The following is a 23,189-nucleotide window of genomic DNA, read 5'->3' as shown; positions in this document are numbered from 1 at the left end:
TATATGCTTTTACAACAAGATCCCAGAAAATGTTCAAAACAAAAGTATTAAGAAGAAAACACTTGTTAAAAAATGTTTGTGTGGTAAAGGTTACTACAACATATTGACTTTCTCAATGATACCACAGATTGGGAATGGAGCGACCGCCCTCAGGCTATTAAATAATAAGTTTAATTGTACAATGTTACTTTGTAAACATATTTTTTCGATGAAAAAAATCCCGCTGAGTCTGTTGCGCCTATTCTTCTCAGGACTGAGGCATTCGTTTTTCGAATGGGTGTTAGTTTTTGACTATCAATAAGTGATGTCACATCCTATCTATACTAATATTATAAAGCTGCAGTGTTTGTTTGTTTGTTTGAACGCGCTAATCTCTGGTACTACTGGTCCGATTTGAATGATTCTTTCAGTGTTGGGTAGTCCATTTATAGAGGAAGGCTATAGGCTATGTTTTTTTTTTTCAAAATTAGGGATCCGTAATAAAATTGCTATTTTGTAACACAAGGTGTAAAATCGAAAACCTAATTTGCGTGCGCTGCAAAAACTATTGACAATAGAACAAAATGATGTACAGGCTATAATATAGGCAATATTTTACTACTTATAAAACTATCGCGTGAATTATACTTTATATGGCAAAACAAAGTTTGCCGGGTCAGCTAGTTTTGAATAAAAATATTTGAATTTGAATACTATGACTATTGGAATAATAAGTGCCGGTAATAATTTACCATCAAGTAGACCTTATGCTCGTCCTTTGTAGATTGACATAGAAATACCTTTGGAAATAGACAATAAGGTTTTTTTTTATAAGGGACGAGACGAGCATGACGATCAGCTAATGGTAATTGATACGTCCTACCCATTACGATGCAGTGCCGCTCAGAATTCTTGAAATACCCAAAAATTCTGAGCGGCACTACAATTGTGCTCGTCACCTTGAGACACAAGATGCCAAGTCTCATTTGCCCAGTAATTTTAAATAAAGTTTAATTCAGTTTACACGAACCTAGTGTTTTCCCGAATAACCTTCAAATTTATGAATGGAAGATGAAAATAGCATCGCGGTTAATCATGTCGAGTGAGGAGCCATGGAAAAGCACGTTACTGCTTCTGCAGTTTCGGAACACAAGCTGTCAGTGCGCACGCGCATCACTCGTACATGTCGTAATTAGAACATCGGTAAGTAATTTCATCCGTTTTCATTATTACATAAATGTAATAGTTATTGTCAAAATAGTGTAATTTATTTGCTGAAGGAGGATGGCGAGTATGCATGTATTACGGGACCCATTGAAAGAAATGGCGTACATCATGGAAAATTATTAATTTAATTGTAGAAAATAATAAAATTATGAAAGAAGCAAATATTTAGTAAGTCTAAAAAAGTGGAAGAAAAAAGATATACCTTAAAGAAAAATATAAGCTTAAATTATTAAACAATATCTATTGATTAATCAATAATTTGTATCTTATGTCTTTGCCTAATAACTGTCTGCTAAAAGATAGTAATCTTAATATATATAAATTACGTGACACTTTGTTTGTCCACGATGGACTCCTAAACTAATGAACGGATTTTAATGGGGATTACTTCAGGGAGTTTTCCAACTTGAGAGATAGGATAGTTTTTATTTCGATTTAAGACCCATAATTATTTTTATTTTCAATATTTGTTTTGTATGGACGTATTTTCTATGAGAGAATTTAGTGACGCACGGTTTGACAGTGCTCAGTGGTCCGCTGTGAAACAATTTCACTATAACAACAGGGAGCATTTTTTACGAAGTAAATCTTGATGTTATGAAAAATTATTGGCAAAATCAAAAAACGATAATAATCTCATTGAATTTTATTGTGAACTACTACTGATTTGAGTATATAGGTGTCGGAACATCCATATAAATAATGACAAGGACTGTCATGTCAAAATAATGTAGATGTCAACTGTGCAAAACATTGCATTAGTGTAAGATGACTTATTTTATAATAAACTAGCTGACCCAGCAAACGTTGTATTGCCATAACAAGTAATAAGAAAAAATTCAATAATTAAAATTTTTAGGGTATAAAAATAGATGACGACCGATTCTCAGACCTACGAAATATCATTAAATCGTACATAATTTGTTTCGTACTACGATAATTATTATATTCAATTGCCATCTTGCAACCCTATTTCTGTGGATGGAACAGAATAATATAAAAATCGCGATACAAAAATAGGTGTGTTGATCGTAGATGGGTGAAAATTTGAAGTAGTATGTATTTTTAAATCTCGTTCCAGTTCCATCACAGGAGCATTGCGTCTGCGGAATCATATAGATATAAAAATTCTAATTAGTTTCTCATTTTCAATTCTTTCAATAAGATTTCTGAACGACGGGGGACACGTCAAAGGAAAATCAAAATTAATGTTTTTATTTAAATCCGAGCATTTTCATGCTTATTCAAACCTTTTAAACCTTCCCTGGACTTCCATAAATAATTCAAGACCAAAATTAGCCAAATTGATCCAGCCGTTCTCGAGTTTTAGCGAGACTAACGAACAGCAATCCATTTTTATATATATAGATAGATAGATTATCTCCTAGCGCCTCACTAACTTTTGTATAAACATCGTATAAACTTAAGTTTATAATAAATATAAACTTGTACTTGTATGATGCTTCCTTAATTTTTAAATTATGATTGACTCGATTGTACTATAATTTTTTCAAAAAAATTATTCCGTGTGAATACTCAGTATGAATTTAATACAAATTTTAACTCTTTAGATTTAAAACTTTTTAATTTTTCGAAAAATTTACCGCCATTGCCCAAATGATTACGAAACTGAAGTGGCCGTGGGCAGGGCACATAGTTCGACGGACAGATGGCCGTTGGGGCAGTAAAGTCCTTGAATGGCGACCGCGTACCTGAAGACGCAGTGTTGATAGGCCTCCTACAAGATGGACCGACGATCTGGTGGAAGATCGCCGGAATACGTTGGATGAAGGCAGCGCAGGACCGATCATCGTGGAAATCTTTGTCCAGCAGTGGACCTCTTCCGGCTGCTGATGATGATGATTTCTTATTAACTCTAAAGTTTCAATTAAACCAATGAGTTAAATACTTTTGTCACATTCCTACTACTCGCTGGGCTTATTTATAGATTGCATGGAAACTCCATGAAAATCGGTCCAGCCGTTTTTAAGTGCAAATCAACTACATACATCTAATTTTATTTAACCACAATTATTGGATCCATCTCTCATATGTTTTCTAAAGTCTATTCATGGCTAACAAGACGGGCGGCGGGCGAATTTATATCTCACTAAGCGCCCCCGCCGCCCGCACCTGTCTCGGTCCCCTTTGTCGTCATACCCCCGCGCCCCTGTACCCCGCAGACGAGGACTCAGATAAACGGTCGGCCTGTAACTGCTTCTTCTGTGAGTAATATGACAGTGACTTGACAGTTTTGCTGTAGTGGCTCTTTGCCAAAATTACTGATACATTAGATAAGTATGCATTTGCTAATTTAAGCTCATTGTCCTTTTGCGCTATTATAAAAGCAATTTCTATTTTTAGTTTGCAAGAAATCTTGGCATTTCCAAATTGTTACACATAACAGTTGTAGTTAACTTTAGATATTATGAGGATATAAATGCACAAATAAAACTTTATGAACGATGCGGGACTCGATCTCGCGACCTCTCGCGTTCCGTGCGAACGCTCTCTCCTTGGAAATAAAATTCGTTTTGTCGTTCATAAAATTTGTTTACATATTTTTAATTGTGTAATTAAACCCAGAAGTGAGGGTTATCGCTTTAAAAACATAACAAATTGTTTAGATTTACAAGAGCGACAAATATCGTTATCTAAATGAGACTTAGCTTTTGAAATTAATATAAGATAGGTTCCTATCCGATCCCGAAGTGGAGATATTTATTGAGTGCAATCAATGTGTCACTGAATTTTGGATTCTTGAATCCCAACGGACACTACTAGTACGGTCAATTTAGACCAAAAAATAAGAGTGAACTTACATAAAGTCCCAACAAGCTGAAAATCAGTTATAAAAACGCGCTAGGTACACTACCTCATGGCGTGAAAACGTGTGCATATTATGGCGATAACAACTTTTATAACTTTTTGAATAGTTATATCTCAGAAACGGTGGCTCGTAAAAAAAAAAGTATTGATACATTTTTTATAGATAATTTTATGATCTACAATTTTTGTCGGAGGTACTTTTATGATAAAACTTACCGTTTTGCTGAAAATCGCGAAAATCTCATTTTTTTGACCTTTGACCTTGATTAAAAAAAATTCCACACACGGGAATGATGGACAATTTTTAAATATTGTTTATAATTATGTTTTGAACAATTTCACTGATTTTCAGCTTGTTGGGGCTTTATGTAACTTCGAATGTCTAAATTGACCGGACTATACATTATACCTACGTTATTTTTTTTTTATATGAGAGGGGGCAAACGGGCAAGAGGCTCACGGGATGGGGAGAGGTGAGGCAACCACCCATGGACATCCGCAACAACGGTGTGTCAAGAAATGCGTTGCCGGCCTTTAAGGTGGGAGTATGCTTTTTTCTTGAAGGTCCCTAAGTCGTATCTGTTCGGGAAGACCGCTGCCGGTAGTTGATTCTACAAAGTGGCTCTGTACGAGGCAAGAAATTTCGAAGAAAACGCGCGGTTGTGGAATGCCAGACGTCTACGTGATGCGGATGGTACTTTGCACGTAATGTCCGATGGTGGAATTCGGCCGCTGGAATCAACCCGAACAGCTCCTCTGAGCACTCCCCGTGATAAATGCGGTAGAAGATGCAGAGAGGACCCACATCTCTACGCAATGCTAGAGAATCAAGCCGATCGGAGATGACTTTTTTTTTTTTTTTTGAGAGGAGGAAATACGGTTACGTATTTACGCTCCGGAACGGGGCGTAATATGTCGGACTCGAGTGTCCGCGTAAGCGGACACCCCATACCGACTAAAACCTCCTCTGTGTTGTTAGCAGCCCTGGCTTTCACAGCGAAGTAGGACGTGGGCCGTGGAGGCCGCAAAGACTAAGCAACAACAGTCGCGGGGCGTCTCCTAAGGAGACTCGAACCTCAGACCGGCTGTGTGCTTGTGGGAAGGAGAGAGAATGAAAATGAAGATGAAATGAAGATGAAAGATGAAAAGGTGATAAGAACACACTAGCCGGCGAGTGTGGTGATGTTTTGTGTAATGTATGTAATTGTGTATGTATGTGTTTATGATTGTATGTATGTGTGTTTGTATGTATGTACGTAGTTTAAATGTTTGTGTGCATGTATGTTTGTGTTTGTGTCTGTTTGTGGAGTGTGTTTGTGATTGTGTAAGTGTTGTATGTCAGTCCGTCAGTCAGTCCGTGTGTGAGTGAGTGTAGTGAAGCGATTACAGGACGAGGACTAACGTCTCGTCGGGTATCAAAACAATGTGTGGTGTATCTAGGGTGCGGGCCGCTGGCCATCGTCAGAGCGACGAGTGCCAGTGGTTTGCGGTGGTTGACCGTGCCTACGCCTGCGAAGGCGGTGTGTGCGTGTCTGTGTCGGTGTTTGTGTGGGTGTCGCGTTCGCGATGGTGATGTCGTCATCCAGGTCTACCGTTACGTGTCTGGGACGTCTTATTGGGTTGAGACTATGGTGAAGGGTGGTGTACCCGCATGCCTTCCTAACCAAGATGTTGGGATGGTTAGGCGCCTTGTCAAAGAAGCGTCGCGAGATCTCTTTAAAGTGTTGAGCTATCGTCGGAAGCTCTAGGTCGCGGTGAAGGTCAACGTTTCGGATGAACCACGGGGCTCCGGTTGCCATGCGCGTGAATTTATTTTGAAATACTTGCAAACGACGTAAGTAGTTCGGTCGGGTGTGCGCGAAAACGACGCTTGCGTATGACAGTATGGGCCGTACGATGGTTTTGTACAGCGTCACTTTGTGTTTGAGCGGAAGTTTGCTTCGCCCACACACAAGTGGATAAAGGCGACTGAGGACAAATCGGGCTCTATTGCATACCGTATCAATATGTTTCTTGAAGTTCATATTGCTGTTGAACGTGACTCCTAAGTATTTGTAATCCTTCACCCACGGTATAGGTGTTTCATACAATTTAATGACGTCGGTCGGTCGTTTTTTAGCGCGGATGCTATTCGCGTTACCGAAGAGTACCGCTGCACTCTTGGTGGGGTTCACTTCAATCCGCCATTTTCTGAACCAGTTGCCTAGTTCATCGACGGCGGCTTGAAGCACTTTAATGTTCCTGCTCAAGGTTGAGCGGTTCAATAGAGCGGAGCCAAAGTAGAGTGCCGTATCGTCAGCGTACTGAGCGAGCTGAACACTCGGAAACTTGGGAATGTCGCTCGTGAAGAGCGAGAAAAGAGTGGGAGAGAGGACTGAACCCTGTGGCACGCCAGACCTGATGGGTCTGGGTGAGGATAGGGTGCCCTCTACTCGATATCGGAAGGAGCGATCAGTAAGGTAGGCTCGTATGATGCGCACGAGCCTGTCTGGCACTCCCAATTGATACAGCTTGAATACTAAGCCGTTGTGCCATACCTTGTCGAATGCCTTCGCGACATCGAAAAACACGGCTGCCGTGGTAGCGTGAAGTTGACGCCGTACGAGAATGTACTCGGTGAGTCGGTGAGCCTGCTGGGGACACGAGTGAGCGGTTCTGAATCCGAACTGTATGTCGGGTATCAGGTTGAGCTCCGCGATGTAATGATTAAGACGCGCGAGAATTAATCTTTCGTAAAGTTTCCCGATCGAGTTAATTAAGCTAATAGGCCTATAGCTACTCGGATTAGCTTTAGGTTTATTGGGTTTTGGGATACCGATAACAATGGAATCCTTCCATTGTTCAGGGAACGCGCTGTTAGACAATAGAATATTAAAAATGGTAACCAATAAATTAATAAGAGTCGAGGGTAGGATTTTAAGAACCCTATTGTTTATAGTGTCGGGCCCCGGGGCCTTCTTGGAGTTAAGCTCCTTAATGATCAGCTTCACCTCTTCGTAAGAGGTGGGTTTTATTACATCGCCTGAAGGGCTCAGAGCGGAGCGACGTTCAACTTCACGATCAACTTCGTCAACGTGTGTCGGGTCGGCTGCTGCATTTGGAGAGCACTGACTCTCGAGACTATCGGCGAGGCATTCAGCCTTCTCATCGTCATCGAGCGCCGGCTGCAGTCCCGGTCTGTCCAAAGGAGGCATGACAGTGGGCGGCTCCTGTTTGAACGCGCGAGGCAGCTTCCAGAAAGCCACATGTGATGGCTTAAGGTTGCCGAGCAAGCGGTCCCAACGTTCGCCGCGGAGTTCCGCGATACGTTCCCGTACCACCCGCTGTAGGTAGCGGAGGTGGCGCCTATTCTCGACCGACGGATACCTATCGTAAAGTCTAGTGGCTCTGTGCTTCTGTGTGAGTAAGTTCCTGACCTCTGGAGGCAGGTTTAGGCGATGCGGTTGCATCGTCGGAACCTGCCTGGAGCAGGCCTTGATCCTATTCTGTATATGTGACGTCACATGAGAGATAGCACTGTGAGCCGTGTCGACCGAGTCGATGACGTCCGGTATAAGGTCAAGGTCGTCGGACTTGATAGACTCGAGATCCTTTTCCAGCCGTTGCCAGTCGATCACTGTTTTCGACGGTGGTTGAAAGTTAACCGGTGGGCCTAGATTTAGGACGACGGGCCGGTGGTCTGACTCTAATTCGTGAAAAACCTTGATTGAATTTACATTGAGCGTTACGTTCTTAAGTATCGCAACGTCTAGAATGTCGGGTCGGTGCGCGACGTTATCCGGATAAATCGTCGGGTGCTGTTACTGAAAAGTTCGGCGTGTCTGTCAGCGAATCTAATAAGATTCCGTTTCTATTTGTGGCTCTACTGTTCCAGCTGGAGTGTTTGGCGTTAAGATCGCCGCCCACTATGACTGTGGCCCCGTGGCCGAGTAATGCTTCTATATCTGTGTATAATACTTGTTTGTTGGGCGGAAGATAAGCTGAAATAACAGTGATCGGCTGGTGATTCGCCATACTGACCCGGATGGCAGAGGCCTCGATGTTAGTGAGGACCGGAGGATCTATAGGTATACAGTGTAGAGACCTTTTAAAATAAATGAGGGTGCCGCCCATACGGGTGGTGCGATCATTCCTGACTAAGTTATAATTAGCGATACGCGGATCGCGTATACGTGGTTTTAGAAATGTCTCTTGCACTAAGAATAGGTCTAATTGATGTTCGTGAGCGAACTCCTTCACCAAGTCTAGTTAAGGCTTAAGGCCTTGGGCGTTAAAATACGCTATACGGAGCGTATGTGGTTTAACCCGTCCGCTTACGTAATTAGGCATCGCGAATGTTTTTATACTTTCGCCCTATATCGGTGAGGGCACGGAATATTTTGCCGTTGTCTGCCATAACTTGCAGGAGCGACGGCGGGTCGTCCCGGACAGCCTCGAGCCTGCTGGCCAGGGCTATGATTTCATCTATGTCGAACAGCTCTGACAGTTCGAACATGAAGGCAAAGGTGCTCCCGCCTTGGTTACCTGTTGCCGCGGACGCGGGCGCCGATGGCCTCGGTCGCGGGACCGACGCCGCCGGGCGGGACGCTAGCGGTGGCCGGAGGGGCGCGGGGGCCGCGAGAGTGGCCTCTGTGGCAGCGTTGGCAGCCGGAGGAGACCTCGCCCAGGCGTTTACCTTCGGAGGCGACGCAGGTTTGAAGGTCGGAGTGAACTCCACCTTCTCTGCTCTGCCTTGCGGCTGGCGGCGCCCTGGGTGACGCTTGTGTTTGGGTGCCTTGGGACACCCGCGATAGCTCGCGGGATGCCCCTTCTCCCCGCACAAGACGCAGGCCGGGGGCTCCGCGCATTGTGCTGGTCGAGGGCACTCCGGCGTGCCGTGTTTGCCGTGGCACTTCACACACCTCGGGGTGTGTTCGCAGTTGCGTGCCGAGTGCCCGTATAAGTGGCATCTGTGACACTGACCAGGCCCCCCGCGATTGCGAGGAGCTTCCGCCCGGATACCCTGAAGGGAGCAAACCGATTTTATGTTAAAAATTTCCTTTCCCTCTTGCGTGAGGTCAAGGACGACGAGAACCATGTTAAATGGTTGTTTGTTGGTGGTTCCGCGCATACGGTGCACCTCGTGTGCTCGCGAGGGTAACCCTGCTCTTTGAGGTCCGACAGAATGTCGGCCTCGTCTAACTCTCTGGGGACGTTCCTAATAACGACCCTCAGACGCTTCTCCTCAGGCAGGGCGTACGTGTGGAAACCCACACTCAGCTCTCTAAGAAGGGATGTCAAGGCGCGGTGGTCCGCTACCTCTTTGGTCTCTAATTTGATGAGAGATTGGTACGCCCTCGCCTGGAAGGAGAGCGTCTTCGGGATCCTAATTTTGATAACCAACCAGCGGCCTCGGTCTCCTATAAAAATAGGAGGCGGGCGCTTGGTCGGAGGCGGTACGCGGGCTTTACCGGGCGCGGGCGCGGGCGCGGGAGTTTAGCCAGTCGTGGCCGCGGCTTTCTTGGCGGGTGTGCCATCAAGAGAAGGCGATTCGCGACCGCGCTTCTTCTTGCGACTGACGGTGATAAAGCCGTCAGCATCTGACGCGACACTCTCTGCTCTCGACGGTAAAGCGGTTTCCGGCTGGGCCGGTGAAGCACTGGAAGCCTGAGGGGCTTCCGTGCGGTCAGGACTGACCGCGGGGACCTTAGGGGTCGCCTGCGCGTCAAAGTACGCCTGAAGGACAGGCGGACGGGCTGATCAGGTGATCACTTTCCTTGGTTTGACCGAAGCTACGGAGCTTGCGTCGGAGTCATTACCTAGTTCCATTTCGGATTCCCCGTCGGAACCCGAAACGTCAGACGATGAGTTATATTTGTTGGATTTCGCTTTGATAGCAGCATCCACTGTCTCGTTGATTGTTACTTTTATTAGCGGAGCTATCTTCTCCGAAAATAACCTATCTAAGAGAGCGCTGAAGAAGCCCTCGTCGGGAACCATTGGTGAAGCCATGGTTGTCATATTTATTAACTAGGTTGGGCGGGCAACAACCCCCGCTGCCCGGGTCAGGCAGAGGGGGAATATAATAATTAAGTGGACAACTATAGTTAAGTTGTACACTTGCACATTAATAAACAATATTAATAATAATAAAATATGCAAAAATTAAAAGAAATTAATAAAAAATAATTAAGCCTAAGACTTAGCTTTGCTGGATGTAGACTGGCTGGGCTGGAACCCCGATGCACGCTGTGCAGGCCCCCGCGGAGAAGACACACACGGCACGAACTGCAACTCACAAACACACACGATTAGCGTGCAGAATCGCGAAACACAGCACAGGTGCTAACAAACACGATCGTAAAACCGGGTAATTAACACAGATAATAACTAAGCTACGTTCCGCGAAGGAACGTAACAGGTGCGAGACTCAAAGTGTCCCGAACAATAGCGCGCGATAACAATAGCTAGTCCAGGTGGCCTGAGCAGATAGTGCGATAACGCAGGTAATAAAAATATTCGAAGGAGGACAGATAGCGCGGCACGTGTGCTCGCGTTGCCTGCCTGAATCGAACTATCGGAGATGACTTGATCGTCGATGATTCGAGCCGCTCTTCGTTGTATGCGGTCAAATGGAAGAAGCTGGTACTGGAGAGCACCCGCCCAGAGGTGAGAACAGTACTCCATGTGAGGCCGAATTTGCGCCTTATAAAGTTGCAGGCGGTGGCTTTTAGTGAAGTACTGTCTCGCCTTACTGAGTACACCAAGCTTTTTAGAGGCCAGTTTGGCCTTCTCTTCCAAGTGACCACGGAACTGAACGTCGCTCGATATATCGACGCCAAGTATGCCAATACAGGCTGTGGCAGTTAGAGGAGTGATCTCGAATCGAGGGGATGCGACAAAGGGAGACTTTTTAGTGGTGAACGCACAAACTTGTGTCTTCTTGGGGTTGAATTGGACTAAATTTTGTCGGCCCCATTCCGAGACTTTGCAAAGCATAGTCTCGATTTCAGACACAAGTTTGATCCAGTTCTCGTCGACGCTATCCCGGGACATGTTTGCACGGCCGGTGTAGGAAGCATACCCCGTGCTGTCGTCTGCATAGCAATGAATATTACTGATTTGCAGACTAGCTGACCCGGCAAACGTTGTTTTGCCATATAAAGTATAATTCACGCGATAGTTTTATAAGTAATAAAATATATATATATATATATATACATATACACGCGATAGTTTTATAAGTAATATATATATATATATATTTATATATATATTACTTATAAAACTATCGCGTGAATTATATATATATATATTGTACATCATTTTGTTCTATTGTCAATAGTTTTTGCAGCGCACGCAAAAATAGGTTTTCGATTTTACACCTTGTGTTACAAAATAGCAATTTTATTACGGATCCCTAATTTTGAAAAAAAAACATAGCCTTCCTCGATAAATGGACTACCCAACACTGACAGAATCATTCAAATTGGACCAGTAGTACCAGAGATTAGCGCGTTCAAACAAACAAACAAACACTGCAGCTTTATAATATTAGTATAGATATGCAGAAGAAACAGCGTAGGGGATAGCACACAGCCTTGCGGGACACCAGAGTTTATGGGTTTTAAGTCGGAGAATGCACCGTTGATAACAACCTTGATGCTCCGATCAGCCAAAAAGCTAGTGACCCATTTGCACAACTTCTCGGGAAGCCCATAGGATGGCAGTTTCGCTATAAGCGCTTTATGCCACATCATGAAGACCACTATGAAGAGTTCCATACCTTGCAGTACCACATCAGCAACAGCGTCAGCAGCGGCATCTGGATCTCCCAGCGAAAAACAGATCCGCCTCCACGGGTAGGATGCAAAAAGCACCGCATCTCGTCCCACTCTGCTGACCTATAGTGCCACATGCGGCGACAGCCTAAGAAGCGGGGCCGTGTTAGGCGCGTGATCGGCACGGCACTCCGGATCAGGCAGTGGTCCGACGATCCCAGAGGAGGGTCAACGGAAACTAGGTAGCCTAGCCGTCCGGATGTGAGGTCAACAGAAGGTCCAACAGAGAAGGTGTATGATCTTGCACATCTGGGATTCGCGTTGGCGCAATAACCAGTTGCGTCAGACCATATGCTAAGGCGAAGTCGTGAACAGATCTCCCTGCATGATCGGTGGTACGTGAGCCTAGCCATTCGGCGTGGTGGGCGTTAAAATCGCCAAGAAACACGATCTCTGCAGTGGGGATCTGCTCCAACACGGAATCTGTAGCCATTTGGATGTGTTCGAGAAGCCGGTCAGTCTCTGCGTTACCGCTGTGGGACCTATACAGGCATGCGTAGATTCGCGGATGGTCATCGCAGTCTACACGCAGCCAGATGATGGATAGGTCCTGTCCTTCAAGAAAACTCAGGCGTCGAGAACCGACGTTATAATTACTAGATATCGCTTGGCGTCCGGTAAAAGTAAAATTTTGTGATACATATAAGTTGTATGTCTGACTGACATTATATCTGCGATTTTTTAAATTTTTGTCCGTCTGTATGTCCTTGCGTTATCTTACTGAAAGCTGTTGATGCGTAGCAAGATTACAAGAATGCCTAATATGTTTAAAAATGTGTAAAAAAAATCTTAAATAACTTTGAAGACGATTTCAAATAAAAAAAGTCCGACATCGGAACTATTATTATTATCAATATTGCCAGTATCCATCCCTAGTCTGTGCTATAACCAAAGAATAAGACATACCCCCTTATTCATAATGGTGCGCTAACTTTAAACAGCCGCTAAGGAGTGTATTTTCTTATTCTGACTTAGGTCAATAGAAGAAGACAGAGTGAGAATTAGCAATGCTTTAAGTTAGCAGACTATTATGAATAAGGGGGATAATGTACAAGTAACTTACAATACATTTTGATTCAACGCCCAAAACAGCGCGGGCGTTTGATAGGTACCAAATGGGCACACATGGGCTTAGGTACCATATAAAACACAAAATTTATAGTATGTAACAAATACCTATTAGTTTAATAACAATTTTAATAATTTATGGTATCATCTACAAACCTGAAAGAAAAAAAATATGCCAAAAAGTTTTTATATTGTTGATGTACAACTTTTTTCCAATCTCCGTTATCAAAAATGACGAAATAAAAATTAAAAAAATATACCTCATTATACATTTTGAATTCAAATTCTAATATTTTTATTTTAAATAGGATATGATATCACTAATTGAAAGTCTACCACCCATTCCAAAAAGTATGCCTCAAACCTGAGAAGAACGGGCGGAATAAACTCAGCGGGTCTCATTTGTTTTTTTTTATATAAAAAATATGGCTACAAAGTAATATCGTACAATTAAGCTTATTATTTATTAGTCTGAGGGTGGTCGCTCCATTTCCAATCTGTGGTATCATCAAGAAAAGTTATTTGCTCAACAACGTTATTTTTTGCTGCGAGTGCTGACTACCTCAGTAGTCTATAATAGAATCACCCGCTACGCTCGTTATTCAATTCTAGACTACTTCACAAATTCGTGATTTAAAGGCAAGAGACAAAAAAAATTGCTCTCGTGTGATACATACAACAATTCACCTCAACTAGCGAGAAAAGTGTCATAGGTATATAGTAAGAGAAACAATTAAGATAATATTTAACAAGGTTTATTATAAATATCATTATTTAGATGTTGCGTTCGGAAACTGCACTGCTTGAAATTTTTATGAAAACCAAACATGATATTTTTAAGTTAGCGATAATAATGTTTATTAGTAATTATTTTAAATATTAAGTCTTTAAGAAGGCAATAGTAAAATTAATAAACCTAAATTTCGATAAGTAAAAAAAAATTGTGACAATGAGATAATACGCAAGGCTAAAATGAGTTTCGGAACGCACCGGATCGCATTGTTTTTTTTTAACGCGGAATAATTCCCGGATGTATGGTCACGTAAGGTTCGAAATTTAAATCACTTTGCCTCACGCTCGCATCAAAAAGCGTTGCTGCGAGTTTTCACGTAGCAATAGCGCCCTTTTGGTGCTGGAGAGGTGAAAAGTAATTTATGTTATAGTAAGCTTTACTACACAAACGTTTTTTAACAATTCTTTTGAATTTCGTAATACATTTGTTTGGAAATCAGAAAAATTCAAAAGATTAGAAGTGACAGCATTAGGAAAAGGACAAATTTGATAGATGCTCTTGAGTACGCTGTAACACAAAAGTGGCGCTGGGCAGGTCATGTTGCAAGATTCATGGACAAAAGATGGACAGTAGAAACGACAATTTGGGATGGACCATCTGGCAAAAGGAAAAGAGGCCGCCCAAGAAACAGATGGGTAATAAAAATAGCAGGAAAATAATGGAGAGGAAAAGCACATGGAGCTAGCTGGAGGAGGCCTAAACCCGCAGTCAGTCGTTAGTCGGGTCAGCTAGTCAAGAATATAATATTACCACAGACCTTTTTATATATGAATATATGATGCCGCAATTGCTCGTCGCACCGCTTTGCTGCGGCGTATATTTGAGCGAAGCGAGGTAAACTAAGTCTGTGTACAAAAACAAAACAAAATTAATCCAAACAAAAACAATAAAAATAATCTTTTGGAATTTGGCGCCATATTTAAACATGATGAATAAGCGCCTTATTTGGTCACACGAGAAACTTGTGCTGATTTGCAAATTCAATAAGTAAGAACCTGGCAGTCGCATCACTCTCGCTTGATAGCAATGTTTGGCCCTCACGGGCATCGGGGTAACTGTTCGGGGCGATGGCCCCTTTCAGTGATATAAACGCCGCCTGCAACTACAGGCGGGGCACTGGGTGGTCCATGGTGTCATGTCCGGTGGTATTCTGCTGCAGTGCAATCGAGCCCGCGTAGTGTCGGGAGCGATCTGTGGACTTCGGCAGGGTGGTAGGTCCGTGGTTGACTTGCACCCGCCGCTCAGCGATGCCTAGCCCGACGGTAGTGTACCGGTGAGCGCCCATCAGCTAGCGGCGAGGAAGCAGTCGTGTCTTAGGAGACTAGGTCACGTGGTAGTCGTATTAGTGGAAGTGCGATGCCACGCAAATGCTGGGATCACGTTCCATCGGCGCCCGCGAACACAGAGGTACTCAGGCGACGAACGAAGTCGTCCAGGCAAATGGAAATTTCAATTTTTTGATCCTGTTTGCTCGAACTTCTTGACCCAAGCTTTGACTTTAATTAACACGTGGACCCTCATTTACACGACGTAATCCTTATTCTTTTCAAGATAGGCGTCGTACAGAAACATAGGAATCGTTATTTTTGTAAAATTGTTGTACACAATAAGCACGCTGGTGTCCCGTGAAGCGTTCCATCGTTACTATAAGTTCATAATGCGATGCACAATTCCCTGCTATCCGCGCGCCCCTCCCTCTAACGATTTTTTGAGAAATCAAGTTTTGATATTTGCAAAATTTTACGGCCGACCCTTTATTTTCAACTGACTGTTGGCTTTTTTAAAAATATTAATAAAAAAACGTACTCAGGTGCACAGGTGTACCTGTCACCTGACTACTTGCGTTGACGACTGTGGGACATTCAGTATTCACCAGCCGCCATGCGGAGCTGGTACGTAAACTCGTTAGTGTTACCAGGGAGAAATGGGAACAACTAGTAGGTTATTAGCTGTAGGTGGGTGGCCGTACTTATGTATCCGCCAAGCGTAATATTTTAGCTGAATATCATAGATGGCGCTAGCAATTACTAGCTCCGCCCTGACAATATTTATTTTTAGTTTGATAAATTCATATTTAAAGTTTAATTCTTATAGTATGTAAGATCCGTTCATAACACAATCCGTCTATATTTATGACGAGTGGTATACGACTTTTTAATATGTATACCACTTTCATAAATTAGTAGCTCCAAGTGTTCTGTCAAGGGTCGAAACGTCCTAGGCAAAACGTAATACTAGGTACCTATGACGGTGGCTGTGACTCAAAAGATACAGTGACTAATACGGAATACCTGTTAAAAAATACTAGCTGTTATTTTAATACTATCTGCAATAAATAACGTTCTATTCATATAGACAATGCACCTCAATAAAAACTGTTAAATCGTCAATGGGTTTTGAAAAATCGGTTAATGTATTTATTAATAATTTAGGTTTTTATTAGGTTCATACTTCATATTAAATTAATAACATTGCTAAATTTAATTTATACGTAGTACCTATTTCGTCAGTATAATATCAAGTCAACGTTTTCGTTCGCAAATTCGTCAACTGTTTTGAATTAAGGCGCTATAGTCCTAAAAAGTAACATTTTTAAAAATCTACTTAAAATACTTCTACAAATACTACGGTTCCAATTTTTTGACATGTTTATCTTCATTTCTTTATCTAAATTATCGCTGTTTCGAAAACACGATTACTAAAAAAATCTTGATAGATTTATTTTTTGAAAAATAGTCTTTTTTATTTGAATTCTTTATATTATAATAAAACTATGATAGCTATAAACACAAAACTTATTTCATTCGATAGTTTATTAGTATTTATCAGTTATCACTGTGGAATTTATCAATACGCTTTGTGAATTATTTTATATTAATTTTTTTCGTAATAAACCAAACGCGACGCCTTGGTTGCATGCTCGCTCAAGCCAGCAGTACGCCCGTGACCACTGTCAAGGAAGGTACTGTGCTCGTGTCTCTCGGGCTCACATTACGTAAGATTTTAGCAAACAAGTACAAAGCGGGAATCATAGTAAAAAAATAATGATGATGCGACAGCGTATTTGTTGAAATATATAGGTAAATGTAAGTCGGAAAGTACTAAAATAAAATTTGCGTAATATTATTTTGAATATTATGCCACGCGAGATTTTTGTATATATGTACTTTAGGGAAGTTAGATAAATCCAAGATGACCGCCGCACAAAATTATGATTTCAGCAATATGGATATCGTGTCCGGGGTTCTCGAGGGTGCAGATAACGATTTTGTGATCATTTTTGAAATCCAAGATGGCCGCCGCACAAAATTATGATTTCAGCATTATGGATATCGTGTCGGAGGTTCACGAGCGTGCAGAGAACGATTTTGGGATCATTTTTGAAATCCAAGATGGCCGCCGCACAAAATTATGATTTCAGCAATATGGATATCGTGTCCGAGGTTCTCGAGGGTGCAGAGAACGATTCTGTGATCATTTTTGAAATCCAAGATGGCCGCCGCACAAAATTATGATTTCAGCAATATGGATATCGTGTCCGAGGTTCTCGAGGGTGCAGAGAACGATTTTGTGATCATTTTTGAAATCCAAGATGGCCGCCGCACAAAATTATGATTTCAGCAATATGGATATCGTGTCCGAGGTTCTCCAGGGTGCAGAGAACGATTTTGGGATCATTTTTGAAATCCAAGATGGCCGCCGCACAAAATTATGATTTCAGCAATATGGATATCGTGTCCGAGGTTCTCGAGGGTGCAGAGAACGAATCTGTGATCATTTTTGAAATCCAAGATGGCCGCCGCACAGAATTATGATTTCAGCAATATGGATATCGTGTCCGAGGTTCTCGAGGGTGCAGAGAACGAATCTGTGATCATTTTTGAAATCCAAGATGGCCGCCGCACAAAATTATGATTTCAGCAATATGGATATCGTGTCCGAGGTTCTCGAGGGTGCAGAGAACGAATCTGCGATCATTTTTGAAATCCAAGATGGCCGCCGCACAAAATTATGACTTCAGCAACATGGATATCGTGTCCGAGGTTCTCGAGGGTGCAGAGAACGATTTTGTGATCATTTTTGAAATCCAAGATGGCCACCGCACAAAATTATGATTTCAGAAATATGGATATCGTGTCCGAGGTTCTCGAGGGTGCAGAGAACGATTTTGGGATCATTTTGAAATCCAAGATGGCCGCCGCACAAAATTATGATTTCAGCAACATGGATATCGTGTCCGAGGTTCTCGAGGGTGCAGAGAACGATTGTGTGATCATATTTGAAATCCAAGATGGCCGCCGCACAAAATTATGATTTCAGCAATATGGATATCGTGTCCGAGGTTCTCGAGCGTGCAGAGAACGATTTTGGGATCATTTTTGAAATCCAAGATGGCCGCCGCACAAAATTATGATTTCAGCAATATGGATATCGTGTCCGAGGTTCTCGAGCGTGCAGAGAACGATTTTGGGATCATTTTTGAAATCCAAGATGGCCGCCGCACAAAATTATGATTTCAGCAACATGGATATCGTGTCCGAGGTTCTCGAGGGTGCAGAGAACGATTGTGTGATCATACTTGAAATCCAAGATGGCCGCCGCACAAAATTATGATTTCAGCAATATGGATATCGTGTCCGAGGTTCTCGAGCGTGCAGAGAACGATTTTGGGATCATTTTTGAGATCCAAGATGGCCTCCGCACAAAATTATGATTTCAGCAATATGGATATCGTGTCCGAGGTTCTCGAGGGTGCAGAGAACGATTCTGTGATCACTTTTCAATTCAAAGATGGCCGCCGCTCATAATAATGATTTCAGCAATATGGATATCATGTCCGAGGTTCTCGAGGGTGCAGAGAACGATTTTGTCATCATTTTATAAATCCAAGATGGCCGCCGTACAAAATTATGATTTTAGCAATATGGATATCGTGTCCGAGGTTCTCGAGGGTGCAGATAACGATTTTGTGATTATTTTTGAAATCCAAGATGGCCGCGGCTCAAAAATTATGATTTCAGCAATATGGATACCGTATCCGAGGTTCTCGAGGGTGTCGAGGCGAATTTTGAGCGGTGGCCATCTTGGATTCTAAAAATGATCCCAAAATCGTTCTCTGCACCCTCGAGAAACTCGGACACGATATCCAAATTGCTGAAATCATAATTATGAGCGGCGGCCATCTTTGAATTCAAAAATGATCCTAAATTCGTTCTCTGCACCCTCGAGAACCTCGGATACGATACCCATATTATTGAAATCATAATTTTGCGCGGCGGCCATCTTGGATTTCAAAAATGATCCCAAATTAGTTCTCTGCACCTTCGAGAATCTTGTATACGATATTCATAATGTTGAAATCATAATTTTGCACGTAATATAACATTTCTCTCATGCGTCGATAAAAAAGATTTACTTCAAAAATGCATAAAAAATATTATCACATTAATTCCGTACTCTAGCACAACTGTAAGTTGTAAAAAATATTACGCGGTCTTTCTGGGTGGGCGGTCGTTGACCCGCATCGCTCGGTTCGTTCTCAGCCATGCCCGACGCCCATGCGTACCTATCGAATCTAACGTTCGCGCAATTTTTACCTTAAGTGTTGGGAAAACCTCGCCTTAAGCTGTTTTAGTGAGGCATTCAATTTCTTCATTCATTGCGAGTTACGGGCGAAGACGTTGAGTGAATTTATTAGCTTATTATGTTCAACAGGTCTTTTCGTTGAAGAAAAACAGTTAATTCGTTAACGAATATAAAACTGTTAATAAAAACAGTTTCTTGATTTAACGACCACATCTACACCTCATACAAAATCAAAGCCGATATATGGTAAATGCCACAAATGAAACCGTAATAACCTTCGATGCTATGTCAATACATTTCTGCATTTACTCCATTTATATAAGATATTATTGGTCAATAAGCAGCAATGTTAACACAATTTCAGTTTCAGCTGCGTATTTTGAATTAAGAACCCGATTTGGACAGTGACTTCAGTGGAGTAGGAGTTAGGTATTTTTTTAAACCTAGACGATAAAGAAGGTAGGCTATACGTTTTACTTCCGTCATTCTGTCCCTATTTTCCGATCAAGATCTGTTCAGTCGAGGGTTTTTTACGTTTTTAATCAAAAATCATACTCATATTATAATTGGGTAAGTTTGTATATTTATTTATTGGCTTGTGTTTTTATTTGTTACTTCTTTACGTTCTAAAGGGATTTTGATTTAATGAGTTAAGATAACGTTTAATGAGAGAAACGAATACTCAAATATAATATTTTTATTTACATATAATAATTACTTAAACTGGTTATTTAAATGTTAAGTTCCTTGAATTAAATAAAATTTGTCTTTTAGACTTGAATATCTTTTTGGTATATGCTTACACTGAGCGGATATCGAAATATATTTGTATGACAGATTTTGTCAAATTTTAAATGTGGTTAAATCCAAACAACTTAGTCATTTAGTGGTGAAATATAAATATGCTTGCTACCAACTAACTAAATAATAAATGTTGGGATCGCGCTCCATCGGCGCCCGCGAACAAAGAGGTATTCAGTCGACGAACGAAGTCGTCCAGGCTCTCCATGCGCAGATGACCTGATTCCGTACGAAGCGTGGTGCTCCGGAGATGGTGCGGAGTTTTGCGAGTCGCCAGTAGTGACCCGTCTCGCTTGTTAGTGCGAACCAGGCGGAGGCCGCGTAGGTGAGTCTCGTGCGAACGTACGCCTTGTATACGCACAACTTCGTACGAAGAGGCAGTTGGAACGCCAGCACGGGGCGGAGAACGTTCCGTGCGGTGCGCGTCTGGGCGACCACGTTCTTCACATCGGGCCGCATCGAGAGGGTCCTGTCTATGGTCACGCCGAAGTATTTGGTCTTCGGAGACCATTCGACGGTCTCGCCCATGAGTGACACCGGCAATAAGCGCGCCCGCCCAATGGAAATCGCCTGAGTCTTCGCCACGTTGACCTTGAGTCTTCAGTCCTTCAGCCAGGTGGGAAGGCGTCCAGTGCTCACTGTATCTTCAGCGCTGCATGCAGGGCATTCAGCGAGAATTAATACTTATTGTGATTTGATCAATCGGCTCAATTTGTAAATAAATATAAATAGCGCGTATTTAGAATAATTTGTGAATCATGTTTGTTTTTAATTATAAAAATTTAATCAAGTCGAAATCCAAAATTCTGTCTGGATAATAACCTAGAAAATTTCAAAAGCTTTCAAATTGGTCCGAAATGGCCGAGAAACAATTAAACCCAGAAATCAATTTGAGTCACACGGTGGGCCCGCTAAGCTTCGCTTCGCTCAACTAAGTAAATAATAAAACACTTCAATAAATTCAGATTTACAAAATTCACTTTCCCGTCAAGAATCGGAAGCATTACCATGCCATTATGTTGTACCTACCTAATTCTTTTGTTCATTTCAAATTTGTGATGATATTTTATGAACTTAAAATTAATAAATTTTTTTCAGGCTAATGGACGGGAATACCAACACACCGTATGAGGTAAAATAATTAATTAAGTAGGTACCTACATCAGAAAACACATTAAATTTAACTATTGTAATCTGCGCCATCTAGTTTGTTATGTAGGAACTAAAATAGCTACAATTCCCGTTTTCCTTTCTTGTAAAAGTTCAGTATGTTACAAGCAGATGTCTACTTTGTCGTAATTGCTATTTTCGAATTTAAGGTGCGGTCTTCGGAGAAGTTGGGACGATATTTGGTATCCAGTCGAGATTTAGACCCAGGAGATGTAATTTTAACAGAGGCTCCAATCATTTTTGGCCCAAAGGCGATGTCCGATCCTGAACTTAAAATGCCTTGTGTTGGTTGTTACAGACCGATTTTTACTGATGCAGGCGAACGTTGTGCAAAGTAAGTTTTGATACTGCATACCTACCTACACATATGAACATTAATTGCATTTTATCTACTCTGTATGTTTTTGTCGTTGTTGTTGAATTGCGGAAAATGGCCTTTAAATACCAATAGCTGGCTTCATAAGATACATAATAGCTTTAAGGGTAAAAAAAAATATAATAAAGTGCCAGCCAATGTTCAGGCATTATCTATAAATAAATTTAAATGTTTTATTAAAAATGGCTCTATCGTAAATCCTACTACTCCACAGCTGAATATTTAAGTGAACGGACAGCCTGGGACAAGATTATGATAATTTTGTAGCAATAGCAATGACAGTATACAATGTTTTATATTTTCAATAAAAAGAGCTCAAAAAAGGAATGCTGGGAGAGTTTCTTGCGCCGCTTTTTCTTCTCAGAGGGCCTCCTGCCCTTTTATGCCTTTTATGCCAATAACTTGAACTTATAATAAAATGCTTAATTTCAGATGCGGTTGGCCGGTTTGTTCCGGCAATTGTTCAGGATTGACCGACACGAGGCATCATGGCATGGAGTGCCTAATCCTTCGCAGTAGAGCGCATTGTGTCGTCGACAACATGGCGGATTATTATAGGTCTCGATAAACTTAGATAATAATAATTAATTAATTAATTGACGTTGCGTAGAGACGTCGCTTCATTGTGTGTCTTCTACCGCACTTATCACGGGGAGTGTTCCGAAGAGCTGTTGAACCTGATTCCTGCCGCCGAATTCCACCTTCGCACGACACGCCACAAGTTAGGATTTCATCCCCACCATCTGGATGTGTGGCGGTCCTCCACAGTGCGGTTTTCAAAGAGCTTTCTCCCTCGTACTACAAAGCTGTGGAATGAGCTTCCTTGTGCGGTGTTTCCGGGACGATACGACATGGGTACCTTCAAAAAAAGCGCGTACACCTTCCTTAAAGGCCGGCAACGCTCTTGTGATTCCTCTGGTGTTGCAAGAGAATGTGGGCGGCGGTGATCACTTAACACCAGGTGACCCGTACGCTCGTTTGTCCTCTTATTCTATAAAAAAAAAAGATAATAACAGCGTAATTATAATAGACGACCTGGGATGGATTATTATAGGGAAATGGAGAGGGCTATGCGTTAAGTATCCCTGCGAGATCGAATCAGAAATGAAGAGATCCGTAGGCGCACCAAAGTCACTGACATAGCCCAAATGGTTGCGAAACTAAAGTGACAGTGGCCAGCGCACATAGTTCGACGGACAGATGACCGTTGTGGTGGTAAAGTCTTCGAATGGTGACCGCGTACCGGAAGACGTAGTGTTGGTGCCTACTGGGGAGCCTTCCCCACAAGTAGGACCAACAATCTGGTCAAGATTGCCGGAACACGTTCGATGAGGATAAACAGGACCGATTGTCGTAGAGATCCTTTACTAGAGAACTTCATCATAAAGATTTCGTTAAACCAAAGAATTACAAACGCGTTTTTCCATCGGCGAGTCATTTGATAGAGAAAAGATTAATGAGCGTACGGTCTCCCAATTGATAGGCAAGCTTGTCTCATTTCATCTCTCACAGAATTAACAGGTTAAAAAAATTATAAAAC

At 42.2% G+C, this 23,189-nt stretch overlaps 1 protein-coding gene across 1 annotated transcript in view; it reads left to right on the top strand.

Moving 5' to 3' along the window:
- The first annotated feature begins 1,073 nt into the window (after positions 1-1,073).
- Positions 1,074-23,189, top strand: part of LOC126973878 (SET domain-containing protein SmydA-8) — a 28,430-nt gene continuing 6,314 nt past the window's right edge. The window contains exons 1-4 of the mRNA XM_050821236.1: positions 1,074-1,182; positions 21,202-21,235; positions 21,423-21,607; positions 22,082-22,207. Of these exons, the coding sequence (XP_050677193.1) occupies positions 21,206-21,235; positions 21,423-21,607; positions 22,082-22,207 (341 nt within the window). The 5' untranslated portion in view covers positions 1,074-1,182; positions 21,202-21,205. The remainder of the gene's footprint in view (positions 1,183-21,201; positions 21,236-21,422; positions 21,608-22,081; positions 22,208-23,189) is intronic.

The sequence above is a fragment of the Leptidea sinapis genome, chromosome 30 (assembly GCF_905404315.1).
Source record: "Leptidea sinapis chromosome 30, ilLepSina1.1, whole genome shotgun sequence".
Classification (NCBI taxonomy): Eukaryota; Metazoa; Arthropoda; class Insecta; order Lepidoptera; family Pieridae; genus Leptidea; species Leptidea sinapis.
This window is presented reverse-complemented; position numbering and strand designations above follow the sequence as displayed.